This window comes from Rana temporaria, chromosome 6, assembly GCF_905171775.1.
Source record: "Rana temporaria chromosome 6, aRanTem1.1, whole genome shotgun sequence".
NCBI classification, from domain to species: Eukaryota; Metazoa; Chordata; class Amphibia; order Anura; family Ranidae; genus Rana; species Rana temporaria.
This window is the reverse complement of record NC_053494.1, coordinates 20,188,883-20,214,989: the sequence shown is the minus strand read 5'-3', so window position 1 is coordinate 20,214,989 and position 26,107 is coordinate 20,188,883. Positions and strand designations below refer to the sequence as shown.

The 26,107-nt window shown below is 46.7% G+C and overlaps 2 protein-coding genes across 2 annotated transcripts in view; one reads left to right on the top strand and one right to left on the bottom strand.

Moving 5' to 3' along the window:
• Window positions 1-1,623: 1,623 nt before the first annotated feature.
• Window positions 1,624-18,495, bottom strand: SMCR8 (SMCR8-C9orf72 complex subunit). Its single transcript, XM_040356417.1, has 2 exons — window positions 15,885-18,495; window positions 1,624-2,190 (listed from the first exon to the last, which is right to left on the bottom strand). Exons 1-2 carry the CDS (start codon window positions 18,218-18,220, stop codon window positions 1,737-1,739), a joined length of 2,790 nt encoding a protein of 929 aa, XP_040212351.1. The 5' UTR covers window positions 18,221-18,495; the 3' UTR covers window positions 1,624-1,736.
• A 776-nt stretch (window positions 18,496-19,271) lies between these two features.
• Window positions 19,272-26,107, top strand: part of TOP3A (DNA topoisomerase III alpha) — a 37,618-nt gene continuing 30,782 nt past the window's right edge. Inside the window, exons 1-3 of the mRNA XM_040356416.1 lie at window positions 19,272-19,406; window positions 22,905-23,202; window positions 25,658-25,717. Of these exons, the coding sequence (XP_040212350.1) occupies window positions 23,011-23,202; window positions 25,658-25,717 (252 nt within the window). The 5' untranslated portion in view covers window positions 19,272-19,406; window positions 22,905-23,010. The remainder of the gene's footprint in view (window positions 19,407-22,904; window positions 23,203-25,657; window positions 25,718-26,107) is intronic.

The window sequence follows — 26,107 nt, the reverse complement described above, 5'->3', positions numbered from 1 at the left end:
TAGGCAGAAATAACATGTCTATCACTCATGAAGCAGTAGCTGACCGCTGTGAAATCAGCATTTCTGTGAGAAGCCTTGGGTAGAAGCTGCATGCCAATACCAGGGCAGTGGTGTCACTCCTAGGGCTACTGCTTTACCACCATTGGAGACATGGCACTGCAGCCGCCATCTTGCTTTGCTCAGGTTTTATTCTTTGTGTAAAAGAAAAAAGGGATGCAGAAATGTCCCACAAACTCCGGAGCAGCTGTCGGCCTGATGTGCAAATAATCAACTAATGCCGCGTACACACGATCGGAAATTTCGACAACAAATCCGTGGATTTTTTTCCAATGGAATATTGGCTCAAACTTGTGTTGCATACACACGGTCACACAAATATCGGAAATTCCAATCGCCAAGAACGCGTTCGCGTACAACACTACAGCGAGCCGAGAAAAATGAAGTTCAATGATTCCAAGCATGCGTGGGATTTTTGTGCGTCGGAATTGCACACAAAACTTTTGTTGTCAGAAAAATTGAGAACCAGCTCTCAAACATTTGTTGTCAGAAATTCCGACAGCAAATGTTCAATTGAGCCTACACACAGTCGGAATATCCAACCAAAAGGTCACATCATACATTTGTTGTCAGAAATTCCGACCGTGCGTATGTGGCATTAGTCTGTAAAAGCTACCACTATGTAGTAGCCATGTGTGTACTGAGGAGGGGGGGGTGTAGGCTGAAACTGTTTTAGGCTTGGTTCACACCTATGTGAATCGGATGCAGGATTCGCCACATCCAATTAGCAGGAGAATGTGATTGGCTCTCTATAGAGCCGGTCACATATCTCCGGCGCGGCTGCGGAGCGAACTGCACAGAAACGCTGTGCGTCTTTGGCTCAATTTCAGGGCAGAATTCAGGCAAAGATACGGCAAATGGGGACGCACAGTTTTCCTGTGCGATCCGCAGCCGGTTCCAGTGTGAAACCAACGTAAAATTTCTGTCCGCCAGAAGCTACAGCCAATCAAACAATAAGAATTTTCAGAAATGGCATCTTAGGCACACGGGACCTGCTTAGCGGTCTTGCTCTGGACACACAAGCAACAAAAATCAGCCGTGGAGATTGCATTAATTAATAAAACGAGGTAATGAACTTTCTGCAGTTTCAATAAGAGAAGTAAAGAAAAAAATAGGATTTTTGTACGCACCGTAAAATCCATTTCTCTGAGTTCATGGACGGACACAACAGCCTTTGACCTTAGGGTATTATATCCACTTCCTTCCAGGAGAGATCTCTCCTGGAAGGAAGGATATAATACCCTAAGGTCAAAGGCTGCTGTGTCTGTCCATGAACAGAAGAAAAAACAAAATGCCCATCTGACATTAGGCTTGGCTAATTATTTTACCCAATTTAGTATAAAGTTATTAAAACAAGAGCCGTTGTCCTTCACGTAATAAATTTGGCAAAACTAAAAGCAAGATTTGCATTCACCTCGATACCTGCTCTGTTGGCCCTGAATCCAGTTACTGTTTCTCTCACAGATACTATTTCGGTGCCACGAGCTTAGGCCCTCAGTAGTACGATGCACCGAGACAACGAAAAAGAAGACACGACATTAAAGTAGGACATCCACACAAACCAAAAAAAATTATAAACTCTGTTCCAGCTTATGGTGCAAAATAATCATGCTTCAAGAGTCCTTTAGACATCCACAAGTCTCCCTGGGAGGATAGACTTCTACATTGCGGCCCAGGTGTCAGATTTTGTATAAAAAGCTTGGGATATAGTCGAACCTGAGCACGGGAAGGAGCTGCGTCCCCGATTCCCTTAGGTAATGCATTTTCAGGAGCTCCGAGAGGTATTCTACAATTCTAGCGTCCTCCTGAGACAGGCCAAGCAGCTGGTGGAGGAAGTTGGCCCGGCGCTGTGCGATAGCCTCCTCGCTCTCCTTATCCCGGACGGGCAGGTGGACGTGATGGCAGAAAGTAAAAAGGAAGGCTTTGGCGCCGAGCTGGGTCAGCATACTCTGCACGTGCATGTAGTAGGTGCTGCCTTTACGGATCTGAGTGCGGTGGTCAGCCAGCCTCTGCAAGAAGGTTCCCCGGTACACGGGGCAACGGAGAGTTTTGTTGTCGGCGTCCAGGATGCTGGCATAGCGGCTGTAGCGGTTCAGAGAATGGAGGGTGTTGCAGCCGGACGAGGAGACCCCCCTACAAAAGAAACAGACATGTCATTAAAGTGGACCTGTCATTGTCCCATGCTGCACTTGAGAAACTATTAAAAGGGTTGTAAAGGTTTGTTTTTTTATTTTCTAAATAGGTTCCTTGAGGCTAGGTTCACACTGCTGCGAATTCAAAATCGCGGTAAAATCGCGATTTTACCACGATTACGCGGCTGCGGTTTTGCCGCGATTTCGGAAGCGATTTAAGAGACATCTGTGCAGGGTTCAATGTAAATCACGGCTCAAAATTGCAAAAAGTAGTACAGGAACTACTTTTTGAAATCGGTGCAGCGCCGCAGATGCGGCGTCGCACCGATTAGGACGGTGCCATTGCCGACGATTTGAGATGCGATTTGACATGTGAAATCGCATCTCAAATCGTACCCAGTGTGAACCTGGGCTTAAGCTAGTGCATTGTTGGTTCACTTACCTTTTCCTTCCATTTCCCTTATATTTCCCTTATAAAGGTTTTTTTTTGTCTGAATATCTCACTTCCTGTTTCTCCTCAGTAAGCTTGCCCCCATCATCCGAGTCGTTCTGGCTGGGGGTTAGTGAGCGTGCTCGCTCCCTCCCCTGGGACTACATCCCTGCGGGGGGACGCCGTGTTCACAGCGTCTCCCCGCAAGCTCGGATGATGGGGGCAAGCTTACCGAGGAACAGGAAGTGAGAAATTCAGACAAAAAAAAAAAAAAACATGCATAAGGGAAATCGAAGGAAAAGGTACACAATGCACTAGCTTAAAGGGGTTGTAAAGGTGAATTTTTTTCCCCAAAATATCTTCCTTTACCTTAGTGCAGTCTTCCTTCACTTACCTCATCCTTCCATTTTGCTTTTAAATGTCCTTATTTCTTCTGAGAAATCCTCACTTCCTGTCCTTCTGTCTGTAACTCCACACAGTAATGCAAGGCTTTCTCCTTGGTGTGGAGCGTTGTGCTCGCCCCCTCCCTTGGACTACAGGAGAGTCAGGACACCCACTAACACACAGCTCCTTTCTCTATCTGCAACGTATAGAGCGTCCTGACTCTCCTGTAGTCCAAGGGAGGGGGCGAGCAAAACACTCCACACCAGGGAGAAAGCCTTGCATTACTGTGTGGAGTTCACGCGTTAAGATTATGCTTCCCTAGCTTTTTTCAGTCTTGCACAATCAATAGAACTACTGTACTGTCTATAAACACACATGCCTGGATTTACCAAAGCCATACAAGTTTATGACTGTGCAGAGCCACAGAGTGTCCTGAAGCTGGACGCCATATACAGTATCTTGGTAATAGTAAGAGGACAAACTTTTAAAACCCGTCCAACTGTCACAGAAGGTCATTGCAATTTTTTTTTTAACATTATCTGGGTTATGCTAAGTGACTTTTTTTTTAATTAGGTAACAGACAAGTTCTGCTACTTTGTCAACCACAGACTGAGTTACACAGAGATAGAATGGAAGATAATTACTAACAGAGTAATGTGGGTGTATGAAGATATTACGAGCCTAGATTCATGGAATTGCATCATCTCTGCAACTATATCTGAAACTTTCCATTCACTGCCAGGTTGGAAGAGAATCTTGCACCTTTCAGTAGTAAAGTATAATGCTATCAATACGAGAGAACAGGAGAAGTGGATTTAAATAATCAGATCTGAACACCTAGTAGAACCTTAAAGTGTCACCAAACCAAAATCATAAAAAAAAAAAATAAACGGTGTGTTACATGCTGTTCATAGTCACTCAGTCACTATGAGATTTGTTTTCTGCAAAAAAAAAAAAAAAACCCTGGTTCATCCTGCTGCTCTATATCACCACCTTTCTGTCCAAGTGCCCAATTCTGTGGTGGTCACTCTGCACATGCTCAGTTTTCAGTGAGTTTCTATGCTGCGCATTTCCTCCCTATCACATCTGAGCAGCCCATGTGACTATAGAGTTATGCATGTGGGCGTATACATATACACAGTGCTAAAGGACTCCTCCACGCCCACTAGTCAGATAAAACACATTTGGGGCAAGGTATTGTTCGTAGATTGATGGAGGCTTCACCTCCCTCTGTAATATTTCTATCTCTCCACCGGGGGTCCGACATCTCCACCAACTCCGGCGAAGGGTAATGACGTCACAGCGACCTCACCTGGCTCCTCCTCGCATCCCTATTTAAACAGCCGACGCCAATTGCTTGATGTTCATGCTAGGAACACAATGCCAAGCAAATAGCTCCAGTAACTGATGGCTTCCTTCCTGACACAGCCTGTGACTGGCAGAAATCCGTCCACACAATGTTATTGCCAAAAAATTATAAAGATTCAATTTCAAATATATATTTGTATGACAATTTAAAAATCAAAGTCTGATATCAATGATTGATTTTCACTTTGTATTCCAAAAGGCTGTTTTTTTATTTTGAACATGTGACCAGCAGCAGAGGACTAGAAGCTCCTCCTGCTTATGTTTCCTTGCAGACAGACTGGGAAAGATCTGGGTCATGTGACAGCTGTATATCGATTATAAAAAAGATACTTAAACATTTTTTTTTTTATAATAATAATAACAACAGTGCCATCATCCACATACAGAAATAGAAGGGACAATGTTTAGTATCACTATAAATGGTGACCCCCCCCCCTCCATCAGATAGGTGCTACTGGGATACTTTCTCTTCCCCTGCCTGATATCCAAGGATGTATTTAGAGAGATACCAGCTAACAGGCATGAAGGAACCTGAACCACTGACCATCCCCTCATGTCTAAAAACACATACCTTTCAAGTGATCAAAAGTAAGCCAGATGACTTACCAACAACAAAAGGGCAACAGGACATCTACCTGCACTAACAGTTAAAGCTTAGGCTAGCCATATACATATAGATTTCCCCATCCATGCATAACTAACATGGATGGCTATTGTACAGACACCCGCGGCTGTCAGAATACCAGAATAACGACTGCACTATATTAGATTCAGTCGCTGTTCAGCTGACAATTTTCCACCTAGCAACTTCAGCAAATATAAACTGAAAATTCTAGTACAATCCTACGATAGCAATCCACCACAACAACCTTTGGCACATCTCTACAATACAAGTACTGTGAAATACCTGTTGGTCCACCAGCAATCCAGTGATCACCCTTCTGCCTGTGCTGCACTAAAACCCTGAGGAATTACTGTGTATACTCGAGTATAAGCAGAGTTTTTCAGCACATTTATTGGTGTTGAAAATGCCCCCCTCGGCTTATACTCAAATCACCTTTTTGCGCCTAATCTCCCGGACTTTGTGGACCCGGTACCGAACTTGGCACACATATAGCCCCCCCTCTTCCTCTAAAAGTGTGCAAAGTTTGTTGTCTGGGGAGCACCGGTTTTTCAAAGGCGAGCACCCCTTTCATAGACTCCCATGTTAAACGTAAGTCTAGTCATGGGCACAGTGAGGCAAAGTGAGGCATGCAGATGGACACCCTAGGCTTATACTCGATTTAATACATTTTCCCATTTTTTTGTGGTAAAATTAGGTGCCTCGGCTTATATTCGGGTCGGCTTATACTTGAGTATATACGGTATATCAGGCCTGCTTGATTTATATTCTGTGGGTTGTGAAACACCTCCCTCCCCGCCAGGTCAGTGGTTCTCAACTCCTGTCCTAAGGACCCACTAACAGGCCAGGTTTGCAAGAATGAAATACATCACAGGCGATATCATTTGCTGCTCAGTGACTGCAGTATTCTAGTCTGCATCTCCCCAAGGTAATAAAAATCTGACCCGTTGGTGGGTCCTGAGGTCTGAAGTTGAGAACTACTGCCCTAGGTTGTGAGGGAGAGAAGGTGTTCTGTAATCCCATAAAACAGGGCTCCCCCCACTCCATGTCCTCAGCAGGCCCCCTTCTCCTGTCTTATAGAGCGGAGCTCAGTCCAGAGTTCCCCGGGACCTTCGGAGTCTCCTCCATCCCTCCTTGTGTACAGAGTCCAGGTGGAGCCCTTCAGTACTCCCAGGCAAAGAACTTAGCAGAAAAGCCCTATAATGCCGCGTACAGACGGTCGTTTTTTGTGATGAAAAAAAAACGACGTTTTTGAAAACGTCATTTAAAGCGGATGTGCCACTAAAAAAATATATTAAAAGCCAGCAGCTACAAATACTGCAGCTGCTGACTTTTAATATAAGGACACTTACCTGTCCTGGAGTCCAGCGCCGATCGCAGCAGATGACGAGCCGATCGCTCGTCACCCTGCTGCTCCCCCCTCCATCCACGGTGAGGGAACCAGGAAGTGAAGCGCTCCGGCTTCACTGCCCGGTTCCCTGCGGCGCATGCGCGAGTCGCGCTGCGCCCGCCGATTGGCTCCCGCTGTGTGCTGGGAGCCGAGTGTTCCCAGCATACAACGGGGGACGGACGGGAAGCAAGGGAAAAACCCGTCTTTTGCCCGTGTCGTAGGCCGGAAGTGGGTGCAGATACCTGTCTGTAGACAGGTATCTGCACCCCCCTCCCCCCTGAAAGGTGTCAAATGTGACACCGGAGGGGGGGGAGGGTGCCGATCAGCGGGACTCCACTTTAGAGTGGAGATCCGCTTTAAAATGATCGTGTGTGGGAGAAAACGTTGTTTTATGTCTTCTGAAAAACGACAAAAAAAAATTCAAACATGCTCGAATTTTTTGTGTCGTTTTTCAAAACGTCGTTTTTTGTTTCACAGAAATTGACAGTGTGTACCAAAAAACGACGTTTAAAACGACGTTTTTAAACCCGCGCATGCCCAGAAGCTAGTTTAAATGGAAAAAAGTGGTGAAACGTAACCTCGCTTTGCTAGAGCATTGTGAAAAAACGATGGTGTGTAGGCAACGTAGTTTTTGAAAATGATGTTTCAAAAACGTCGTTTTATTTCATGATTTAAAACGTCGTTTTTTTTTCACCACTGTACGCGGCATAAGGCTGCATTCACACCTGAGCGTCGGTCGTTCTGCGTTTTTTCAGCGTTTTTTTCTGGCGTTTTGTCGCGCGTATTCATGCTTATTTACGCGTTTGCATACAGCGTTGTCCGACGTTTTTGTACTTTGACGTTTTTTATTTTAGCCAATAGGAAAAACTATCATCTTTTCATCACTTGTTGCTATGTTGGTAGATAGAACTTGTCGCCCATGCAGAAGATTATTGATTAAAGCGACGAAACGCCCATAGCAAACGCCCGTTGTCGTGCAAGTCGCTTGAATCGAGCGTTTCCATTACTTTCTATGGGAAATGGAAACACTCAAATTACGCCCAAACCGCCCGATACGCGCGACAAAAAAGGGTCCGGAACTTTTTTTGCCGATGGGCGTCAGGCGCATCAGCGTTCAGATGTGAACCATCCCCATAGACTTTCATGTATTTTGGTCCCTCTGGCGTTTGTGAGCGTCGCGCTACAGGCGACAAAACGCCTAGGTGTGAATGGGCTCTTAGAGCCTGCTCCCGAAAGACACTGCAGGCTCATCTCCCATCAGACAGCGATTCCCCCTGGAAACCTATGGAGTGGAGGATGTCCAGGTGGCCATGGGCGAGTGTTCGGAGGGAGGGAGGCCACAGCGCTGTATGCCGGAGATTGTCAACACCACCTTCAATGTGATGGTGGTGGCCACCAATACATGTGGCTTTCCCCCCCGGAGAAGTACTGTGTGCAGACCACAGTCACCAAGTCTTGGCACCTGTGTCAGCCAAGAACCCCAAGTCCAGCACCGGCTACAACCAGGCAGGCACAGGGTGGTGGCAGAGCCAGACCATGCTGGCTGAAATCCAGTACCTGCACTCTATCAAACTCACCCTGCATCTTGGTGAGTGACAACACTTCCCCTACCTGTACACAAGGGCTCCCACCCCCCCCCCCCCACCTACCTGTACACCGGGACTCCCACACCCCCCCACCTACCTGTACACAGGGGCTCCCACACCCCCCCCCCTCAACTACCAGTACACAGGGGCCCCCCCATCCCCCCCCCCCCCCCAACTACCTGTACACACAGGGGCCCCCATGTCTCCCACACCCCAACTACCTGTATACAGGCCCCCCCCCCCCATCTCCAACATACCCCCTGTACATCACCACATCCCACTCATATGACACTCCACCCAACCCCTCCTGTCACGCTGCATCCCCCCTCCCCCCACCCGGCTCCCAACTTTTTTAGCTGGCTCCTAGTTTCAAATTAAAGGGGTTGTAAAGGTAAAAAAAACATATTCCCTAAATATCTTCCTTTACCTTAGTGTAGTCCTCCTTCACTTACCTCATCCTTCCATTTTGCTTTTAAATGTCCTGATTTCTTCTGAGAAATCCTCACTTCCTGTTCTTCTGTCTGTAACTCCACACAGTAATGCGAGGCTTTCTCCCTGGTGTGGAGAAAGCCTCTTGAGGGGGCGAGCAGGAGTGTCAGGACGCCCACTAACAAACAGCTCCTTTCTCTATCTGCAAAGTAGAGAGCGTCCTGACTCTCCTGCTCGCCCCCTCCCCCCTCAAGAGGCTTTCTCCACACCAGGGAGAAAGCCTCGCATTACTGTGTGAAGTTACAGACAGAAGAACAGGAAGTGAGGATTTCTCAGAAGAAATAAGGACATTTAAAAGCAAAATGGAAGGATGAGGTAAGTGAAGGAGGACTGCACTAAGGTAAAGGAAGCTATTTAGGGGAAAAAAATAATTACTTTTACAACCCCTTTAAAATTTGTCACGACCTGCTATAAAACTTCCTCTTATAGGGTGACAACACTGCTTCTCCATGAATACAGTATGGAGACTGAGCACTTGTCAGCCTAGGGCAGGAGGACTGTACTTATTAGGATTCACCAGCTTAAAAAAAAAAAAAAGAACAATGCAGGCACCAAGGACGGGTGAGCTGCAACATATTACATTTTTACACTTGGTTTTAGATACATTTCAAGAGAAGCTTGCTGTCCAGCAGACTGTAAAATCCCAGCCACTACTACAGACATGATCACACTTCCCCTTCCTGCTTCAACAATGGCTCATAGTGAAACTTACTAATCCGAAACACCACTTGTTTTTCATTTAGACCAGAACTCCATAAAGAATGTTTGAAAATGAAACTTTAAAGTGTTACTAAAACCACAATAGTAAAACCAGTCTGTATATGCAGTAAAACATGCTCGTTATACTCACTGTGGAACCTAAGGGGTTAATCCTCTGCATTGTGGAAAAAGGCCGTTTGATCCTGTCTTCTCTGATCCTCCCCTACTTCCACTATCCCCTTATAATATCTTTTAACCCAGAGTGTATGGAGTCAGGCTGCACATGCTCAATTTGGTGTGTATTGCTAGTGACGTTTTTTCTTTTCTTGGGAGGGGGCATGTGATCAGCACAGGGCCAATCAGCACAGTCCAGAGTCAGGGGTCCTTTAGACCCCTTTCACACTGGGGCGTTTTTCGGGCGTTTTTTAGGCGCTTTGGCGTTTAATAAAAGCCTGTAAAGCGCCTGAAAGAAGCCTCATCTGCAATCCCAATGTGAAAGCCCAAGTGCTTTCAGAGGCCTTTCACACTGCCAGCGCCCGAAAAACGCTGGTAAAGCGCTGCCAAGACCCCTTTCACACTGAGGCGCTTTGGCGTTAAAAAAAGCTTCCTCAATGGGAAGGGGGCTTTAGGAGCGGTGTATTAACCGCTCCTAAATCGCTGCAAAGAAGCTGCATGCAGGACTTTTTTTGACGCCCTGCCAGCTCAGCGCCTCAGTGTGAAAGCACTCAGGCTTTCACATTGGGATTGCAGATGCAGCTTCTTTCAGGCGCTTTTTTTAACGCCAAGACCATTTTCACACTGGGGTGTTTTTCAGGCGCTTTAGTGTGAAAGCACTCGAGCTTTCACATTGGGATTGCAGATGCAGCTTCTTTCAGGCGTTTTACAGGCGCTTTTTTTAACGCTAAAGCGCTTGAAAAATGCCCCAGTGTGAAAGGGCCCTTAGTCTCATAGGACAGTCAGAAAACTCCTCCTACAAGCTTTAACCAGTGCTTGGCTGGACACTGATAGAAGTCACAAGACTGTTCTATACTGCTGATGAGAAAGGGTATTTAACAGTTTATATTTACTATTATTTGTAGAGTCCGTTCAAAAACCCAGTCACTAGCTCTCTGCTCACTGAGCTCTGAGAACAGAGTGATGAGCGGTGTTTGATCATTCAGTTCTCAGTCTTAGAGCCGGTGGGGGACAGATACTGCATCCACCTAGGTACGTAGGATTGAAAAAAAAACAAAAAAAAAAACTTCTCCTTTTAATTAGTAAGAATGCATGTGCAGATGAGGGAACGTCACTTCCGTTACATTATCTGGCGGGTTCGCTAATCTGATAGAACACCGGCTGATTGGCCGGCTTTTGTTGGTCGAGCATGCTGGAAAACCAGCAGCTGACTGACTCCCAATCAGCACTCTCAGCCAATGGCAGTAAGTGCTGATCAGAGTGTTCTGGCGGGGGGTCCCCTGTCAGGACACAACAGCCTAGCAGGGGAGATTGCTGTACTTACTTTGCATAGTAAGTACAGCGGCTCCGACCGGAGAGAGGGCGATTTTTATTTCGTTCAACCCACCAGGCATCCCCCTTTTTTTTCGTCAGCACCCAAAGCCCCCCCCCCCCGACCTCTAAGGGGCCCGGTGGTCCCCCAGGGCCCCGGATGGCATCCCCCCTTTTTTTTTTTATCAGAACCCAAAGCCCAAAAGATAGATGAAGGATGGATGGCCGCACTCTAAAAACCGTACAGGTTGTCTTTTATTAAATGAACAGCAAATACATCACCAGATCAAAACAACAGGAACAGGGGAACAGCCAACGTTTCGCACAAAATCAATGCTTATTCATGGCTGAATAAGCCCCAAAGCCCCCCGATCTCTAAGGGGCCCGGTGGTCCCCAAACCTAAAAGCGGGAGTTCACCCATTTGCGTTCTTTTTTCTATTCTCCCCTTAGATTCCTGCTCGTTTTGTCTAGGGGAATCGGCTATTTGTTTTAAAATATGAGCCGCACTTACCGTTTTCGAGATGCATCTTCTCCGCCGCTTCCGGGTACGGGTCTTCAGGAGCGGGCGTTCCTTCTTGATTGACAGTCTTCCGAGAGGCTTCCGACGGTCGCATCCATCGCGTCACTAGTAGCCGAAAGAAGCCGAACGTCGGTGCGGCTCTATACTGCGCCTGCGCACCGACGTTCGGCTTCTTTCGGAAAATCGTGACGCGATGGATGAGACTGTCGGAAGCCTCTCGGAAGACTGTCAATCAAGAAGGTTCAGCCCCCCCAGCTTCTCGATTTGCGGCAGCCCCCCTCCCCCTCGCTTCTCAACTTGCAACACTTCCCCCCAATTCTCAACTTGCGTCACCCCCCCCCCCCACTTCTCAACTTGCGGCAGCAGAGCCCCCCCCCCCCCCCCCCCCCGGTTCTCTGTGCTCCAGGGGGCCCATGCCTGAAGCTGTGTAAGGGGCCCAAAAATTCCTGATGGCGGCCTTGCCTGTCAGTGCCCTTCAGAGTCCACTCAGTCATGCCTGTCAGTACAAAATTTTATATATATATATATATATATATATATATATATATATATATATATATATATATATATATATATATATATATATATATATATATATATATATATATATATATATATATATATAAACCACAGGTGATCAAATACCACCAAAAGAAAGCTCTACTCATGGGAAGAAAATAATGAAAATATAGTTTGAAAGCACCCCGGTTAAAGGGGTTGTAAAGGTAAAAAAAAAATTCCCCTAAATAGCTTTCTTTCCCTTAGTGCAGTCCTCCTTCACTTACCTCATCCTTCCATTTTGCTTTTAAATGTCCTTATTTCTTCTGAGAAATCCTCACTTCCTGTTCTTCTTTCTGTAACTCCACACAGTAATGCGAGGCTTTCTCCCTGGTGTGGAGTGTCGTGCTCGCCCCCTCCCTCGGACTACCGGAGAGTCAGGACGCTCTCTATGTTGCAGATAGAGAAAGGAGCTGTGTGTTAGTGGGCGTCCTGACTCTCCTGTAGTCTAAGGAAGGGGGCGAGCATGACACTCCACACCAGGGAGAAAGCCTCGCATTACTGTGTGAAGTTACAGACAGAAGAACAGGAAGTGAGGTTTTCTCAGAAGAAATAACGACATTTAAAAGCAAAATGGAAGGATGAGGTAAGTGAAGGAGGACTGCACTAAGGTAAAGGAAGCTATTTGGGAGAAAAAAAAAATAAAATTGTACCTTTACAACCCCTTTTAAAAAAGGCAGCTCTAAAGATACATGTTTCAGTAGCAAGTTCTCACTCAACAAACTGCAACTTCCCCTTGGAAGGAAACCTACACAGAGAGCAATGTAGGCTGCTACTGCTGGCCTCTCCTTCTAAAAATGCTGGTTACCTGGCTGTCACATTATTGCTAAAAAAAACGACCTAGTACAAGTGTGCAGAGAAGGAATTTTCGCTTGCTGCATTGTTGCTCCAAATCAGTGGCTCAAATCCCAGAAACCAGTTAGCTAAAGATTTCCTGGTACTTGTTTTTTCTTCCTGTGATAAATGAGTTGCGTTTGTTGACCTCCTCTAGAAAATAATAGTTGCCTGGCCATCAAGCTGATCCAAATGCATTAAGACTTAGCCGTTCCTACATCATGGGAAGTATTCAAAACACTGAGACTAGACACAGCCAAGCAAAACAGCATTTTGAAAGAGGTTGGCAATGTATGATGCAATTTTATAACACACACAAATTGTCTCCCTCGCATGCATCTGATGGCGGTATCCATTCTCCGAATTCCAAGACAAAAACTCATATGTAATCCCAACATTTCAGAATCCCTATATGTGCCTGCTGTACCATTTACTTGTATGAGAAAGTATTGTATTTTCTTTGTATTGCTTCCTTTATGTGAAATCTCCGATGTTCCTGCCAGTCCCATTGCTTTCCTATTAAAAATCTGGCCACACTAGGCATGAAAGCACAGAGTGGTCAGTTCTCTAGCTCTTTTGGGAACTCAGCCTGCTCTCCTCCAATGATCAGACTTGTCCTGACACACCCTCCCATTGGGAAGCTCAGTGTCCTGCCGTTTCTCCTCCCCTCGCCAGCTTTTTTGCAGCTGAGAACAGAGAAAATGTGATCACTTATAAAAAAGGGGGAAAAGGGTATTTATATACACAAATGTTTTGCCTTTTATTTCTATGTTAAACTGAATGAGTTGTTTTACTAGGTGATCATTAACAATCACTTTAGGCTGACACTATTTGGCCTTACTGCTCTGGCAATGTGGAGAGTGTCTGCTTTAGTCTTCTAATGTAATCTGCTTAGTGACAAGCTCCCTTTAAACTCCTCTTTTTCACATTATTTGAGTGTCTATTATCAATGCTTGCATTCTACAAACTGTCTGCATCACCTCACAGCAACAAGTTAAATAGGTCTTCTAAAATTTCAAAATTGTCAGTGGTGGAACTAGAGCTGCACGATTCTGGCCAAAATGAGAATCACAATTTTTTTTGCTTAGAATAAAGATCACAATTCTTGCAGCGTAAAATCTTTCACATTATACAAAAAAAGATTTGGGCTAACTTTACTGGTTAGATTTTTCCCAAAAAAATTGCATTTGAAAGACCACTGCGCAAATACAGTGTGACAACCACCATTGTATTCTCTAGGGTCTCTACTAAATATATGTTTGGGGGTTCTAAGTAATTTTCTAGCCCCAAAAAAAAAAAAAAAAAAAAAAAAAAGAAGAAGGAAGAGTACTTTAACTTGAAAACAACAACTGTGAAAAATAGATTTGGTGGTTAAATTGGAGTTCACCCAAAAGTGGAACTTCCGCTTTAAGCACTCCTCGCCCCCTTACATGCCACATTTGGCATGCAATCTTTTGGGAGGGGGGGGGGGGGAGTGGGGGCTTCGTCAGGAGTGGGACTTCCTGTTCCACTTCCTCCTTCCGCCCAGGGACTGCTTAGGCGACTCGTCATATCGCCTCCCTGTAGGCGATCGCCTGTCCACTCCTAGAGCGCAACGTGCACATGTGCAGTGAGTGCCCGGCCGTGAAGCCGAAAGCGGTCACGGCCGGGTGCCCACAGTGTGAATGGAGGCGCCAGCGGAGAGAGGAGCGAAGCTTCGGGCGGGGTGCGTCGCTGGACAGTGGAGCAGGTAAGTGTGTTTATTAAAAGCCAGCAGCTACACTTTTTATAGCTGCTGACTTTTAATAAACATAAAAAGGCTGGAACTCCGCTTTAAACGTTCCTAATTTACATACAGAAGTATATTCTTTTGATGTAAAAGTCAAATTGATACAATGTTTAGACTTAACATTCCACTGATAGAATGTTTTAAAACTTGGCAGACTGCCCAGACTTTGACTTTTGAGTCTGAGAGCAGAGAGAAAATTCTCTGCATACCAAAGATCGGGAAACCCTTTGTCAAGATCGCAACAGGAAAAAAATAAAATGAAATTGCGATAACGATTCTTGACGATTAATCATGCAGCTCTAGGTGGAACCATTTTGCAGAAATTAGGAGGCACTTGCAGGAACCTGGGGCCAGATTCTGGTAGAAGTGCGGCGGCGTAACGTATCATAGATACGTTACACCGCCGCAAGTTTTCATCGCAAGTGCCTGATTCACAAAGCACTTGCGATGAAAACTACGCCGGCGGCCGCCGGCGCAAGGCGGGCCAATTCAAATGGGCGTGTGCCATTTAAATTAGGCGCGCTCCCGCGCCGGACCTACTGCGCATGCTCCGTTTCTTAACTCCCACCGTGCTTTGCGCGCCGTGACGTAATTTTTTCGAACGGCGACGCGCGTAGCGTAATTCCGTATTCCCGGACGGCTTACGCAAACGACGTTATTTTTTAAATGTCGACGCGGGAACGACGGCCATACTTTAGACAGCAATACGTTTGCTGACTAAAGTTAGGGCACCAAAAACGACGACTAACTTTGCGACGGGAAACTAGACTAGCGGCGACGTAGTGGATTCGCCGTAACTCCTAATTTGCATACCCGACGCTGGTTTACGACGCAAACTCCCCTCAGCGGCGGCCGCGGTACTGCATCCTAAGATCCGACAGTGTAAAACAATTACACCTGTCGGATCTTATGGATATCTATGCGTAACTGATTCTATGAATCAGTCGCATACAGGCATACCCCGCTTTAAGTACACTCACTTTACATACACTCGCAAGTAAGGACATACCCGCAAGTGTATGTAAAGTGCCTTAAAATGACTGTACAGACATTTTGCAGCCACAGTAGAAGGAACTAAAGCTCAGAGAGCATAGCCCGACCTGTTCCAGTGTGCCCCTGACACCCCCAATACAGACCCTGAGCCCTCAACTACAGCTCCTGACACCTCCACTACAGCCCCTGACCCCCTACTACACCCTAGAGCTGAAAAAATATATTGTTTCACTTTAAGTACATTTTCGTTTTACATACATGCTCTGGTCCCATTGTGTACTTAAAAGTGGGGTATGCCTGTATATAGAAACAGAGATACGACGGCGTATCTCTTTGGTGAATCTGGCCCCAGGTACCACCATCAACATAAGGGCAGGGCTCTCATTCACATTGGTTTATGTGTGCCCCCAATGATTGAACACCACTGCTATATAGCCCCTCACTTTGTACAGAGCTACAGAAATAGTTGGTGCCATCTGACAATAAGCATCAAATAGCTCTTGGAATTTGACCATCCCTGAAAACTGCCAAAATAAAAACATGCATGCCTCTTTTTTTTTTTATTTACCTCTGAAGCCCAATCAGTTTCCACTTCTGGAAATCCATGATGTGTAGAGGCGAAGTCACCCATGGCTTAATCGGTTTGGCAACTTGTCCATAGTTCGGGACAAACAAAGACAAAGCAGTGACGAGCCTCTTCACAAAGGCCTCCTCCTCACCCAGGACCACAAGAGTTCTCCCACTCAAAAGAGAATAGATGGCAGGATGGGAAAAGGGGTACTGCCTGATGAACATTAGTGCATTTTGGCCAGCTTTCCGTTTCTGCCGGTCTGTGACCGTGACGACGGGAGGAGGGGATGGTGTCCGGTCGGAGCATGTTGATGCGCTACTTCTAAAACTGGTCGAGTCAGAGTATTCATCAAGCAGGTGCTTCTCAGCATCCTTGCTGCTCAACAAGTAACTAGACTCAGGAGCTGTAGGTGGTTCACTATAAGCATTTTCTACATGTTCAATGGAGAACTTCACTTGACCAAAGTTCTGGCCCATGCCCTTAGATGGCTGTGGTGGGACGCTAACAACAGCTCTTTCATCACATTGTTCAGGAACAAGCTCTCCGCTTTGTTCTTCTGGACTTGAGTTGTCCGTCCTGATACAACATGGAGGCTCCATGGCCAAATCATTTTCGGCTTCATCATTCTTGAAGGCATCTACTTCTGGAGAGCCTTGCACAACCTGTTGCTCCCTATCCAAATCTTCCACAATGGGATCTTCTTCATCAATAGCCATTTGGTACGTTGCCCGAAAATCCTCAGGAATCACAGTTTCGGAAGGACACGTGCTAAGAACTTCTATACTGTCTTCGCTAATGGTCCGCCTGCTCCCGGCTTTTCTTCTTGGCGGCTGAGGGCTAGTATGCGGTCCAAGACACGGCTGGCTCTCAGAGTGGATCAGCACGGTGGATTTTTCCGTCTGTAAGACCTCAATACTTTCACCGCTGCTTATGCTCCCTTTAGTATCCACGTCAAGAAATTCCATGTGACCTGGGTTATCACAATCGGCTAACTCGGATACTTCCCGATCGTTGTCACTGTTAAACTCCTGCTCAATTTTAATAGGGACAGACTCAACGCTGGACTTGTAAGATTCTAAACTTGTTGAAGGCTTAATGGTTTCATGTTCTAGGCCGGGACTTGGCACAGTGTGAGCAGCTAACAAGTTGTCCGAGTATTGCCTGTCGACTAGCTTCAAATCCCAGGTGGACACGTCTTCAAACAAGAAGTTGACTATGGTCTGCTGCTCCAACAGAGCTCGGTCAAGGTGGCCCATCAACAAGTAGCTGACGTCACCTCTGTATCTCTTCTCGAGGCTGGTCAGCAAGTCTATGGTTTGCGTAAAGAAATAACTGTCCACAAGCTCCTCCAACGTTTTCAATTTCTTATCGAAACATTTGGAAGATTTGGCCTTGATGAACTTGGGGGTGTAGGAAGGTCTTGAAGTAAAGACGTCCGCATCTCCATTCTCCTCGTGGTCAGATGCCACTGCTGGTTCAGGTGTCCCATTTGTAGCTTCATCCTGAACACTTTCCGGCACATACAGCTGGTAGTCCTCCCCTTTTAAATGTCTATAGGGATAGGACTGGATCTGTTTGAGCAAATCCTGGTGCTCGATCATGGACTTTTCTACGTTTCCCAGCTCGTTGGCCTTCTCGATGGCCTGCGTCGTGTAGAAGCCCTTGTCGTCCGTCTTCTGCTGCTCCTCCATCTCCTCCAACAGCACCGAGCGGGTGTAATCCAGGTCCTTGAGTTTTTTCTCCAGCTCGTTGGCGAAGGCCTTGCGGTTGCCGGTCTTCAGGCAGTCGGACGCCTTGGAGAATTCTCCAGAGAGCTCCAGGAACTGATGCATGATCTTGTCCTCGTCGGTGGAAATGTACGCCATGCAGAAGGGGCGGACGAAGCCGCGGGCCTCCAGGTCGTACAGGGTCAGGTGGTGGACGTAGGCGAAGGCTCCCTCTTTGGAGTCGCCCAGGACGACCTTGGAGTCTTCGACGAAGTTGAGTTTGGGGTAGGAAGAGCCGGGCGGGTGCCCAACGAAGGAGGCCTGGTAGTCAACGGACATGATCCTCAGGGAGAAGTAGTTGAGGTCGAAGGTGCCGCGCACTCGCGGGTCGTCGGGGATGGTGAGCAACGGCTGCGGCCCCACTTGCTCGGAGAATTCAGAGATGAGGACGAAGTCGCGGCCGAATTTGGCTCCGGAGAGGCGGGACCAGGGGCTGCTCTCTGCCTCCGAGTACGGGAAGAGGGGCACCGAGTACTCCTCCGGCAAACCCGGGGAGACCCTCATCGCTGGCTCGTCGTACTCCTCCTCCTCCCTCGTAAACGCCACCAGGTCTGGGGAACCAATCATAATCGTCCCTCTAGGGGGGAGCCCTGAGCTCCAGGAAAGGGGGAACCTGCTCTACCTCACAGGGGGGGCGCCATGTTGGAGGACGGACCACATGACCTCCCCTTGACGTCACTCTGATGAGGAGAACCCCCCTTCAGCCGAGCTCCGCAGCCTCCATCTCCTCCGGTGGGCGCTGTGAACGTGACGAGCCGGTTTCGAGGAATCCCCGGAGCACACAGACTCCTCCCAGAGGTTCGTTGACGATAAAATTGCAGCGCGGGGCATGCCGGGAAATGTAGTTCCGCACTGGTCATGTGACTCCCTGACAGCCACTCAAGCCGCCGTCACGTGATAACCAGCGCTAGGTCGCGTCTCACCCTGGAGAACCTCCCTATGTACACAGAGAGGCCCTACAGTCTATAATAACCGTACGGAATTCCCATTTACCGCCCGTCACTAAATCACCGCACAGTACCCTCCCCTTAGGAAACGGGGAGGGCGGAAATGGGACTGTCATGTGACGTCTAGCACTGGGTGACGTCACGCTAATGGAAACCCTTACTGTGTACGAGTGCGGGGTGTAGCAAGATGGCGGTGACAAAACGTCACTTCCGTTACAAAATCTGACGAATCAGAATGTGTAACGGAAGTGACGTTCAGTCGCTGCCATCTTGCTACACCCCGCACTCCTTCATAGTAAGGATACACTGAGAAGGGGGAAAGCGGACATCTTGTTACACCCAGCGGAGTTTTGCATTTGAGACTTATTTTTAGACGGTAGAGTGAGTGTAACAAGATGTCCGCTTTGCCTCTTTTTTAGAGTATCTTTACTATGAAGGAGTGCGGGGTGTAGCAAGATGGCGGCTCCAAACGTCACTTCCGTTACACATTCTGACGGGTCGCCATATCCGACGAAACCCCTGCCGCCGCTACCGATATAAAACAAATGCTAGGGAGTGTACAGTGCGCCTACTGCGAGTTCTCGACGCCCGTAACCAGCCTCCAAATTCGTTCACCGAGTGTGTTTTTTTTTTTAGTATAACAGCACCGCAAAGCATGCCGGGAGTTGTGGTCCGGCCGCGGTCACGTGGGCCCGGAAGTGGGAGGAGACGTGTGTACGGCGAGAGCGGAGGGACAATCCGAGGAAAAGGCGAAGCCATCGCGCGGGAGCGAGACCCAGGAGAGAAAACAGAGGACTTTATAGAGTGTGTGTGTCATTACAGCAGCACGGGAGGGAAGAGTTTATTATGTGTATAGATATCAATACGTTTATTATAGTGTGAAGTTATTGGGGTAGTACTGCAGGCTGCTCAGCTGATCTATATACTTTGCAGTATACAGCTGCTGTGACTGAGCAGAGCGGGTTTGCTGGGGCTTGTAGTTCCTCAGATGTCAGGTGACCTGTCCTGTAGTACAGCGGAGTGGGGGAGGGGTCTCATGACTGATGTAAACGCACACGACGCATGTTGATGATCACCACAAAGTGCATTGCAACATGCGTTGGCCTGCGTTTACATTGAATTTGATGGAAAATGCCCAGCCTTCGGGTTCATTAATGCTTGCAGCTGTCATTGCTGCCCCTTTGAAAAGTCTGCCGCAGCGGATCGCTTTTCAGAGGCACTTGACAGGAGGCAACTTGTCGCCGGTCCTTAGAACCCGCTGCAACCACCTGCGTTACACATGGCGGCTCTTATTCGCACGCCTGGATCGTGGTTGTTAGCGGTACTGCCCCAAAAATGCGACCTGTGGTATACATTTTTGCTGCAGCAGTGACATGGCTGGTGGTTGGGTTAGAATATCAGAGTTTAATAGCTGTGTCCCCATTGGAGAGATTTCTTCTGACTTCCTGTATGTGTGACAAGGACAGGAAGTGAATGGGGCATCTATCGGATGGGGATGGCGCTGGGTATTTTGGTTTCTCCTGCCATCCCTGATGTTGCTATAAAACCCTATGGTGACGTGGGGGTCACCTGGAGGAATCTCAGTGCCACAACCCCCTACATCAGTTGTGTTCTGTAAATGTGTAGAGGATGGCAGGAGGAACCAACGCATAGATAACGTCTATTGGAGTAAACAAGTGTGTCATTAAGGCAGAGCTCAACATATCACAGGCACCAGGTCACCACCAATTGCGTCCTGGCGCCCGGGCTTTTGTCAGCCCATTCCTGTCGGAGGCTGTACTGTGAGCTCTCTTTGCCTTCACCCTTACTGGGAGCCGCCGCCTGCTTGCTCCTCAATAATCTCCCTTACAGTTGCTGTCATTGGTTGCTAGGGCCACTGATGTCCTAGCAACCAATGAAACTTTAGCCACTCTGTGCTGTGTGCACACGTTTAATTCCTGTTGGCTGCCGCACATTCTCTTTGGGTCATCTGTGTGCCAAATCCAGATTGGTCGCCCAGCTGGCACCTCTTTGCTCTTTCATTGGCTGTAGAGGTGGCAGGGTGCGGGCTGCGCATTGATTGGCTAGGGAACGAGTTGCGCCTTGATCGGCTCCAGGAGCGGCGCTGCTGACGGTTTTTACGGAAGACGCGGCTGCCACTTTACCCAGTGACTGAGAGAGAGCGCAGAGGAAGGCACGCCCACCACTGCCCGGGCAGCCGCTAACATATTCTCTCAACGACACCCAGAGTAAGGGACACCGAGCACAACACCAGCATCACCCCTGGGGGGGATATATATTGTATGTTACCGAATATTACACAGGCAGAGGCTGAAAGACACCCTGATATATATATATATATATATATATATATATATATATATATATCTATTAATGTGTGTGTGTGTATATATATCAGAGTGGATAAAAAGCAATGACATTTAAAAAAAAAAAAAAAGGATTTTTTTTTTTAATCTTATCAAATTTATTTTAATAAAATGCTTTTGGAGTGAACATCTATCTAAGGGCTCTTTCACACGGGTGGCCCGTTCAGGTCCGCCTGCCAGTTTTTCTTGCGGACCTGAACGGGCGCTCCATGCTCCTCTATGGTTTTGCGGATGTCAGCGGTGACATGCCCGCTGACATCTGATCCGCCAAAGTGTGACGGAGGAAAAACCTACTTTTCCATCCGTCTGGCGGATCGGATCGGATGAACACGGACAGACGGTCCATGTTCATCTGATCCCCCCATAGGGGAGAGCGGAGAAGAGACGGGCGATCCCTGCACAGTGTGCGGAGACCACCCTGTCATCCGCCGGCTCAGCAGAGGTTCACGGGGCGGATCATTACTGATCCGCCCCATGTGAAAGGGGCCTAAAGATAGTTTTTCTATTTAAGATACAGTAGTAATTTAGTTTATTCAGCATGAAATGGAACTTGGTTATGTAGCATGAGGCTGTTTATTCTGCAATATTTCCATTTTTGATAAACTCGTTCAATGAATGCAAGCTGAGATAACATGCACTGCATTGATGCATTCACACATTGTCACAGTAACCATGAAAGTTCAGGAATATTCCTTTATCCCATTGTTTTGCAAATCTATGTACACTACAAACTGTATGATTGAATCGGTTCTGATATCGCTGTTTTATTAACCTGACAGCTTATTATTCTAAATGGGAAACCTTCATTTTTTATTTCTAACTAACAGCAAGAATAAGTCCTTACATTTAAAGAGCACCTGTCATTTCAGATCCATCATGGCAGCGACTGTTAGTGGGCATCCACTCACCTGCTGCCGCCACGTCCCTCACCTTGTTGTGTCACTGCCACATCACCAGCCGTCCCAATAAAGTGAAAGGGACTGTCGGTGAGTCAACAGCGGGTCAGAGGAGGAGCGGCTGTGGGACAGAGATGACAGTTGCTCTTTAAAAATGTATGATTTAAATTGAGTTGATTTCAATTAAATCCACCCTGGTGTGTGTGTGTGTCTCTATCGCGCTCTCTTTCTCGCTCTCTCTCTTTTTTTTTCTCGCTCTTTTTTTTTCTCTCGCTCTTTTTTTTTTTTTTTTTCTCTCTCTCTCTCTCTCTCTCTCTCTCTCTCTCTCTCTCTCTCTCTCTCTCTCTCTCTCTCTCTCTCTCTCTCTCTCTCTCTCTCTCTCTCTCTCTCTCTCTCTCTCTCTCTCTCTCTCTCTCTCTCTCTCTTTTTTCCTCTCTCTCTCTCTCTTTTTTCCTCTCTCTTTCTCTCTCTCTCTCTCTTTCTCTCTCTCTTTTTCTCTCTCTCTCTCTCTTTTTCTCTCTCTCTCTCTCTTTTTCTCTCTCTCTCTCTCTCTTTTTCTCTCTCTCTCTCTCTTTTTCTCTCTCTCTCTCTCTCTTTTTCTCTCTCTCTCTCTCTTTTTCTCTCTCTCTCTCTCTTTTTCTCTCTCTCTCTCTCTTTTTCTCTCTCTCTCTCTCTTTTTCTCTCTCTCTCTTTTTCTTTTTTCTCTCTCTCTCTCTCTTTTTCGCTCTCTTTCTCTCTCTCTTTTTCGCTCTCTCTCTCTCTCTCTTTTTCGCTCTCTCTCTCTCTTTTTCGCTCTCTCTCTCTCTCTTTTTCGCTCTCTCTCTCTCTTTTCCTCTCTCTCTTTCTCTTTTATAGAGAGAAAAAAAAAACTCCTAACTTTTTTTTAGCCGGCTCTTAGATTGAAAGAAAAATGTATTGAGCCCTGTATTAAGGATTGTGATAAAATCCATCTCTGGAGTCTGATAGTGGAATAGCAGCAGTGCTCAGTAACTACAACTACTTGCTGAATATTGACCTCTCAACCGACTTTTTATCATTACAGGTACATCTGAAATCCTTGTGTTCTGCAATCAATTTCAAGGGGCGTTCCATGCACTGAATACAGCCATGACGTTTGCAGGGCCCAAGTACCGCTTGCTGCTTCCGAGATGATTTTCTGTAGAAGTATTTTGACATTCAGCAGGTTTAAGATCAGGACTCGAACCAGCATCCGTTTCTGCTCTGAAAAGTCCTCTATCATGTCCCTGAGGATTCCTGTCCAGAAAGTCCTGTGTGTGGCGGAGAAAAATGACGCTGCCAAGGGGATTTCTGATATCATGTCCAATGGGAGGATGAGGAGGGTGAGTGTCGCGTGTATATCTTCCTATGACTGTGCTTTCCTGGAGTCTCTAAAACACATTATTATTTTTGTATGGTATGGCGTATAGCGCGCACCCCCGAACTTGAAGGAAAATTCCTGGAAAAAAAAAAAATACTTAGTTTGGATGCCCCTCGTCAGTGTCTTGCCCGTCGTCCATCGGCGGCCTCGTCTGGTCCGGCGTCCTTTTGCGGTCATCGTGGTGTCCTCCTTGCTTCCTGCGCGCTGTGTTTGAACCACTGCGCCGACATATACCGAGCGCAGGACACTCGGGTATAGTCGGGCAGGCTCGGCTCCTCTCGCGTAAAGGACTACAGGACGTGACCGCGAGAGGAGCCGAGCCTGCCCAACTATACCCGAGTGTACTGCGCTCGGTATATGTCGGCGCAGTGGTTCAAACACAGAGTGGGTAGCGGGTATCGGCGTATATCGCGCACCCACGATTTTTCCCTGATTTTCAGGGCAAAAAAGTGTGCGATATACGCCGATAAATACGGTATATATATTCAGTTAAAAAGGGCAATCCGGCTCCGTCAGTATCCATTTCTGGTCTCATTGTGAAAATGCTAGTCGTTTGGCTGTCTCTAGTTATTGAGTCACCGATCCTGACATGAGACAGGCATTCTGACTTCACTGGCTGTATGCTTGTTTCATGTAACAAGCATTTCCAGTTTATTTGAAAATGTTTGCATCATATGACATACAAAAGACATAAAACAAAACACCATAGAAAAGAATAAAACATACAAAAAAATCCTCGTTAGTGTCAGCATATTACGCAATGTAATGAATGGAAAAAGAGGGGGGGAAAGATGAGGCACGTGGAGCATCGTACCCATACTTAGACGTTTTTTTGTTTTTTATCTTTATGCATTAAAGTGGATGTAAACCCGATTCATGAAATTTGACCTGGGCACATATATCTGCCCAGGTCAAGTCCCTTCCTCTGTTATCAGCCTGATAACTCCTGACAAATTCTCGGACACATCAGATAAAAGCAGCCTGAAATTTCTGTCCGGGGAGGTTGCTAAAAATAGATTAGCAGGGAGCTGGTCCTATTACAAAACACCTCTGAGAGTCTCTGCCTATGAGGAGAGGGGGTGTGTGCCTTTCCTCCAATCGGCAATATTAGCTATCTTGGCTGTATGCCCAGACATCACACTCTGTGTTAACCAGGAAGAGAACATTTCTAGACAGGATCTGGACTTTCTAGACAGGATCTGGACTTTCTAGACAGGATCTGGACTTTCTAGACAGGATCTGGACTTTCTAGAATAAATAAATGTGAAGACAGCAGATATACATGTAAAACTTATGTAGGGAGATTTTTTTCATCTCAGTGTATCTGAGGCTGTTAACTTCACTGGGTGTATGAATGGTTTACATCCACTTTAAGATAAAAATCCTGTATGAAGCAGCCCCCTAACACTTACCTAAACCCCATCTCTATCCAGCGATGTCCATGAGACTCGGCCACCCGGGACTTTCCTTCCTGATTGGCTGAGACCGCAGCAGCGCTGTTGGCTCCCGCTACTGTCAATCAAACTCAGCCAATCAGGAGATGGTGGAGCTGAACCGCAGCTCCCTGTCTGAATGGACATATGAAGCTGCAGCTTGGCTCGGGTGCCCCCATAGCAGAGTGTTTGCTGTGGTGGGCACTCAACATAAGGGAGGGACCAGGAGCTCCGGCCAGGGAACCGAGAAGAGAAGGATCTGGGCTGCTCATTGCAAAACCAACTGCACAAGCGGGTAAGTATAACATAATTGTTATTTTAATAGAAACAAAAACGAGACTTTACAATCACTTTAAGGGTAACGGTGTAACTGAGGTACACATATAAACCTTATGAACGGTTTGAGTAAGTGCATCAAGTAAAGCGGTTCACAGGGCACCAACAATTAGACTCTACATGACCCCCGACTCTCAAGCTGAATAGTCCAGTCTAAAGCCTCGTACATTCGATCAGGATTATTCGATGGGAATTGTGTGATGACAGGCTGTTGTCGGAAAATCTGACTATTTGTACGCTCCATTGGACAATTGTTGTTGGATTTTCTGCAGACAAATGTGGGATAGGATGTATGAGGCTTAAATCTGACAATATTCCACCTAGCTACTTTGATTTTGAGACTGACTTTTGCTGAGCCGGGTGGTGCTAACGGGGCACCCACAGCTCACATTTTGGCTGATTCAGCAAAAAATTGTCCAAAATTGAAGCTACATAAGAACAGCTTTAGGAAGCAGTTTTCCTTCTCTGTGCAGTTAGGAGGATTTAAATATTAAAAGTCCAAAAGTGATTGGTTCTTTTTAAGTTCCACATTCCAAATTCCTACAATCCATATCCATTTTTGCATAATAAAAAAAAATAGCAACTGCTTTAATTTATTGTGTTTTAACTTTGTAAACTGAATTCATATTTCTGTTTAAATGCTGACAGAGAGAAGGATTTTCGAAGTATAACAAGATCTATGAATATGAGTATCATTTGTTTGGAAAGGTGAGTAGTGCAAATGGTAAAGTATTCACATGCAGAATATTATAAAGAAGTCAAGACCACAGAACATAGAGATTTCTAAAGAACAGCCTTTCTCAGCCAGGGCAGAGCTCCTCCAGAGGTTGGGAGGGTTCCTTAAACAATGGCAGCCCCCGCACTACAAGGGTTACCTGCTCGTTTATATCCACAGACATCTCCCCCCCACTGTAATATCCACAGACATCTCCCCCCCCACTGTAATATCCACAGACATCTCCCCCCCCCCCCCCACTGTAATATCCACAGACATCTCCCCCCCCACTGTAATATCCACAGACATCTCCCCCCCCACTGTAATATCCACAAACGTCTCCCCCCCCCACTGTAATATCCACAGACGTCTCCCCCCCCCAC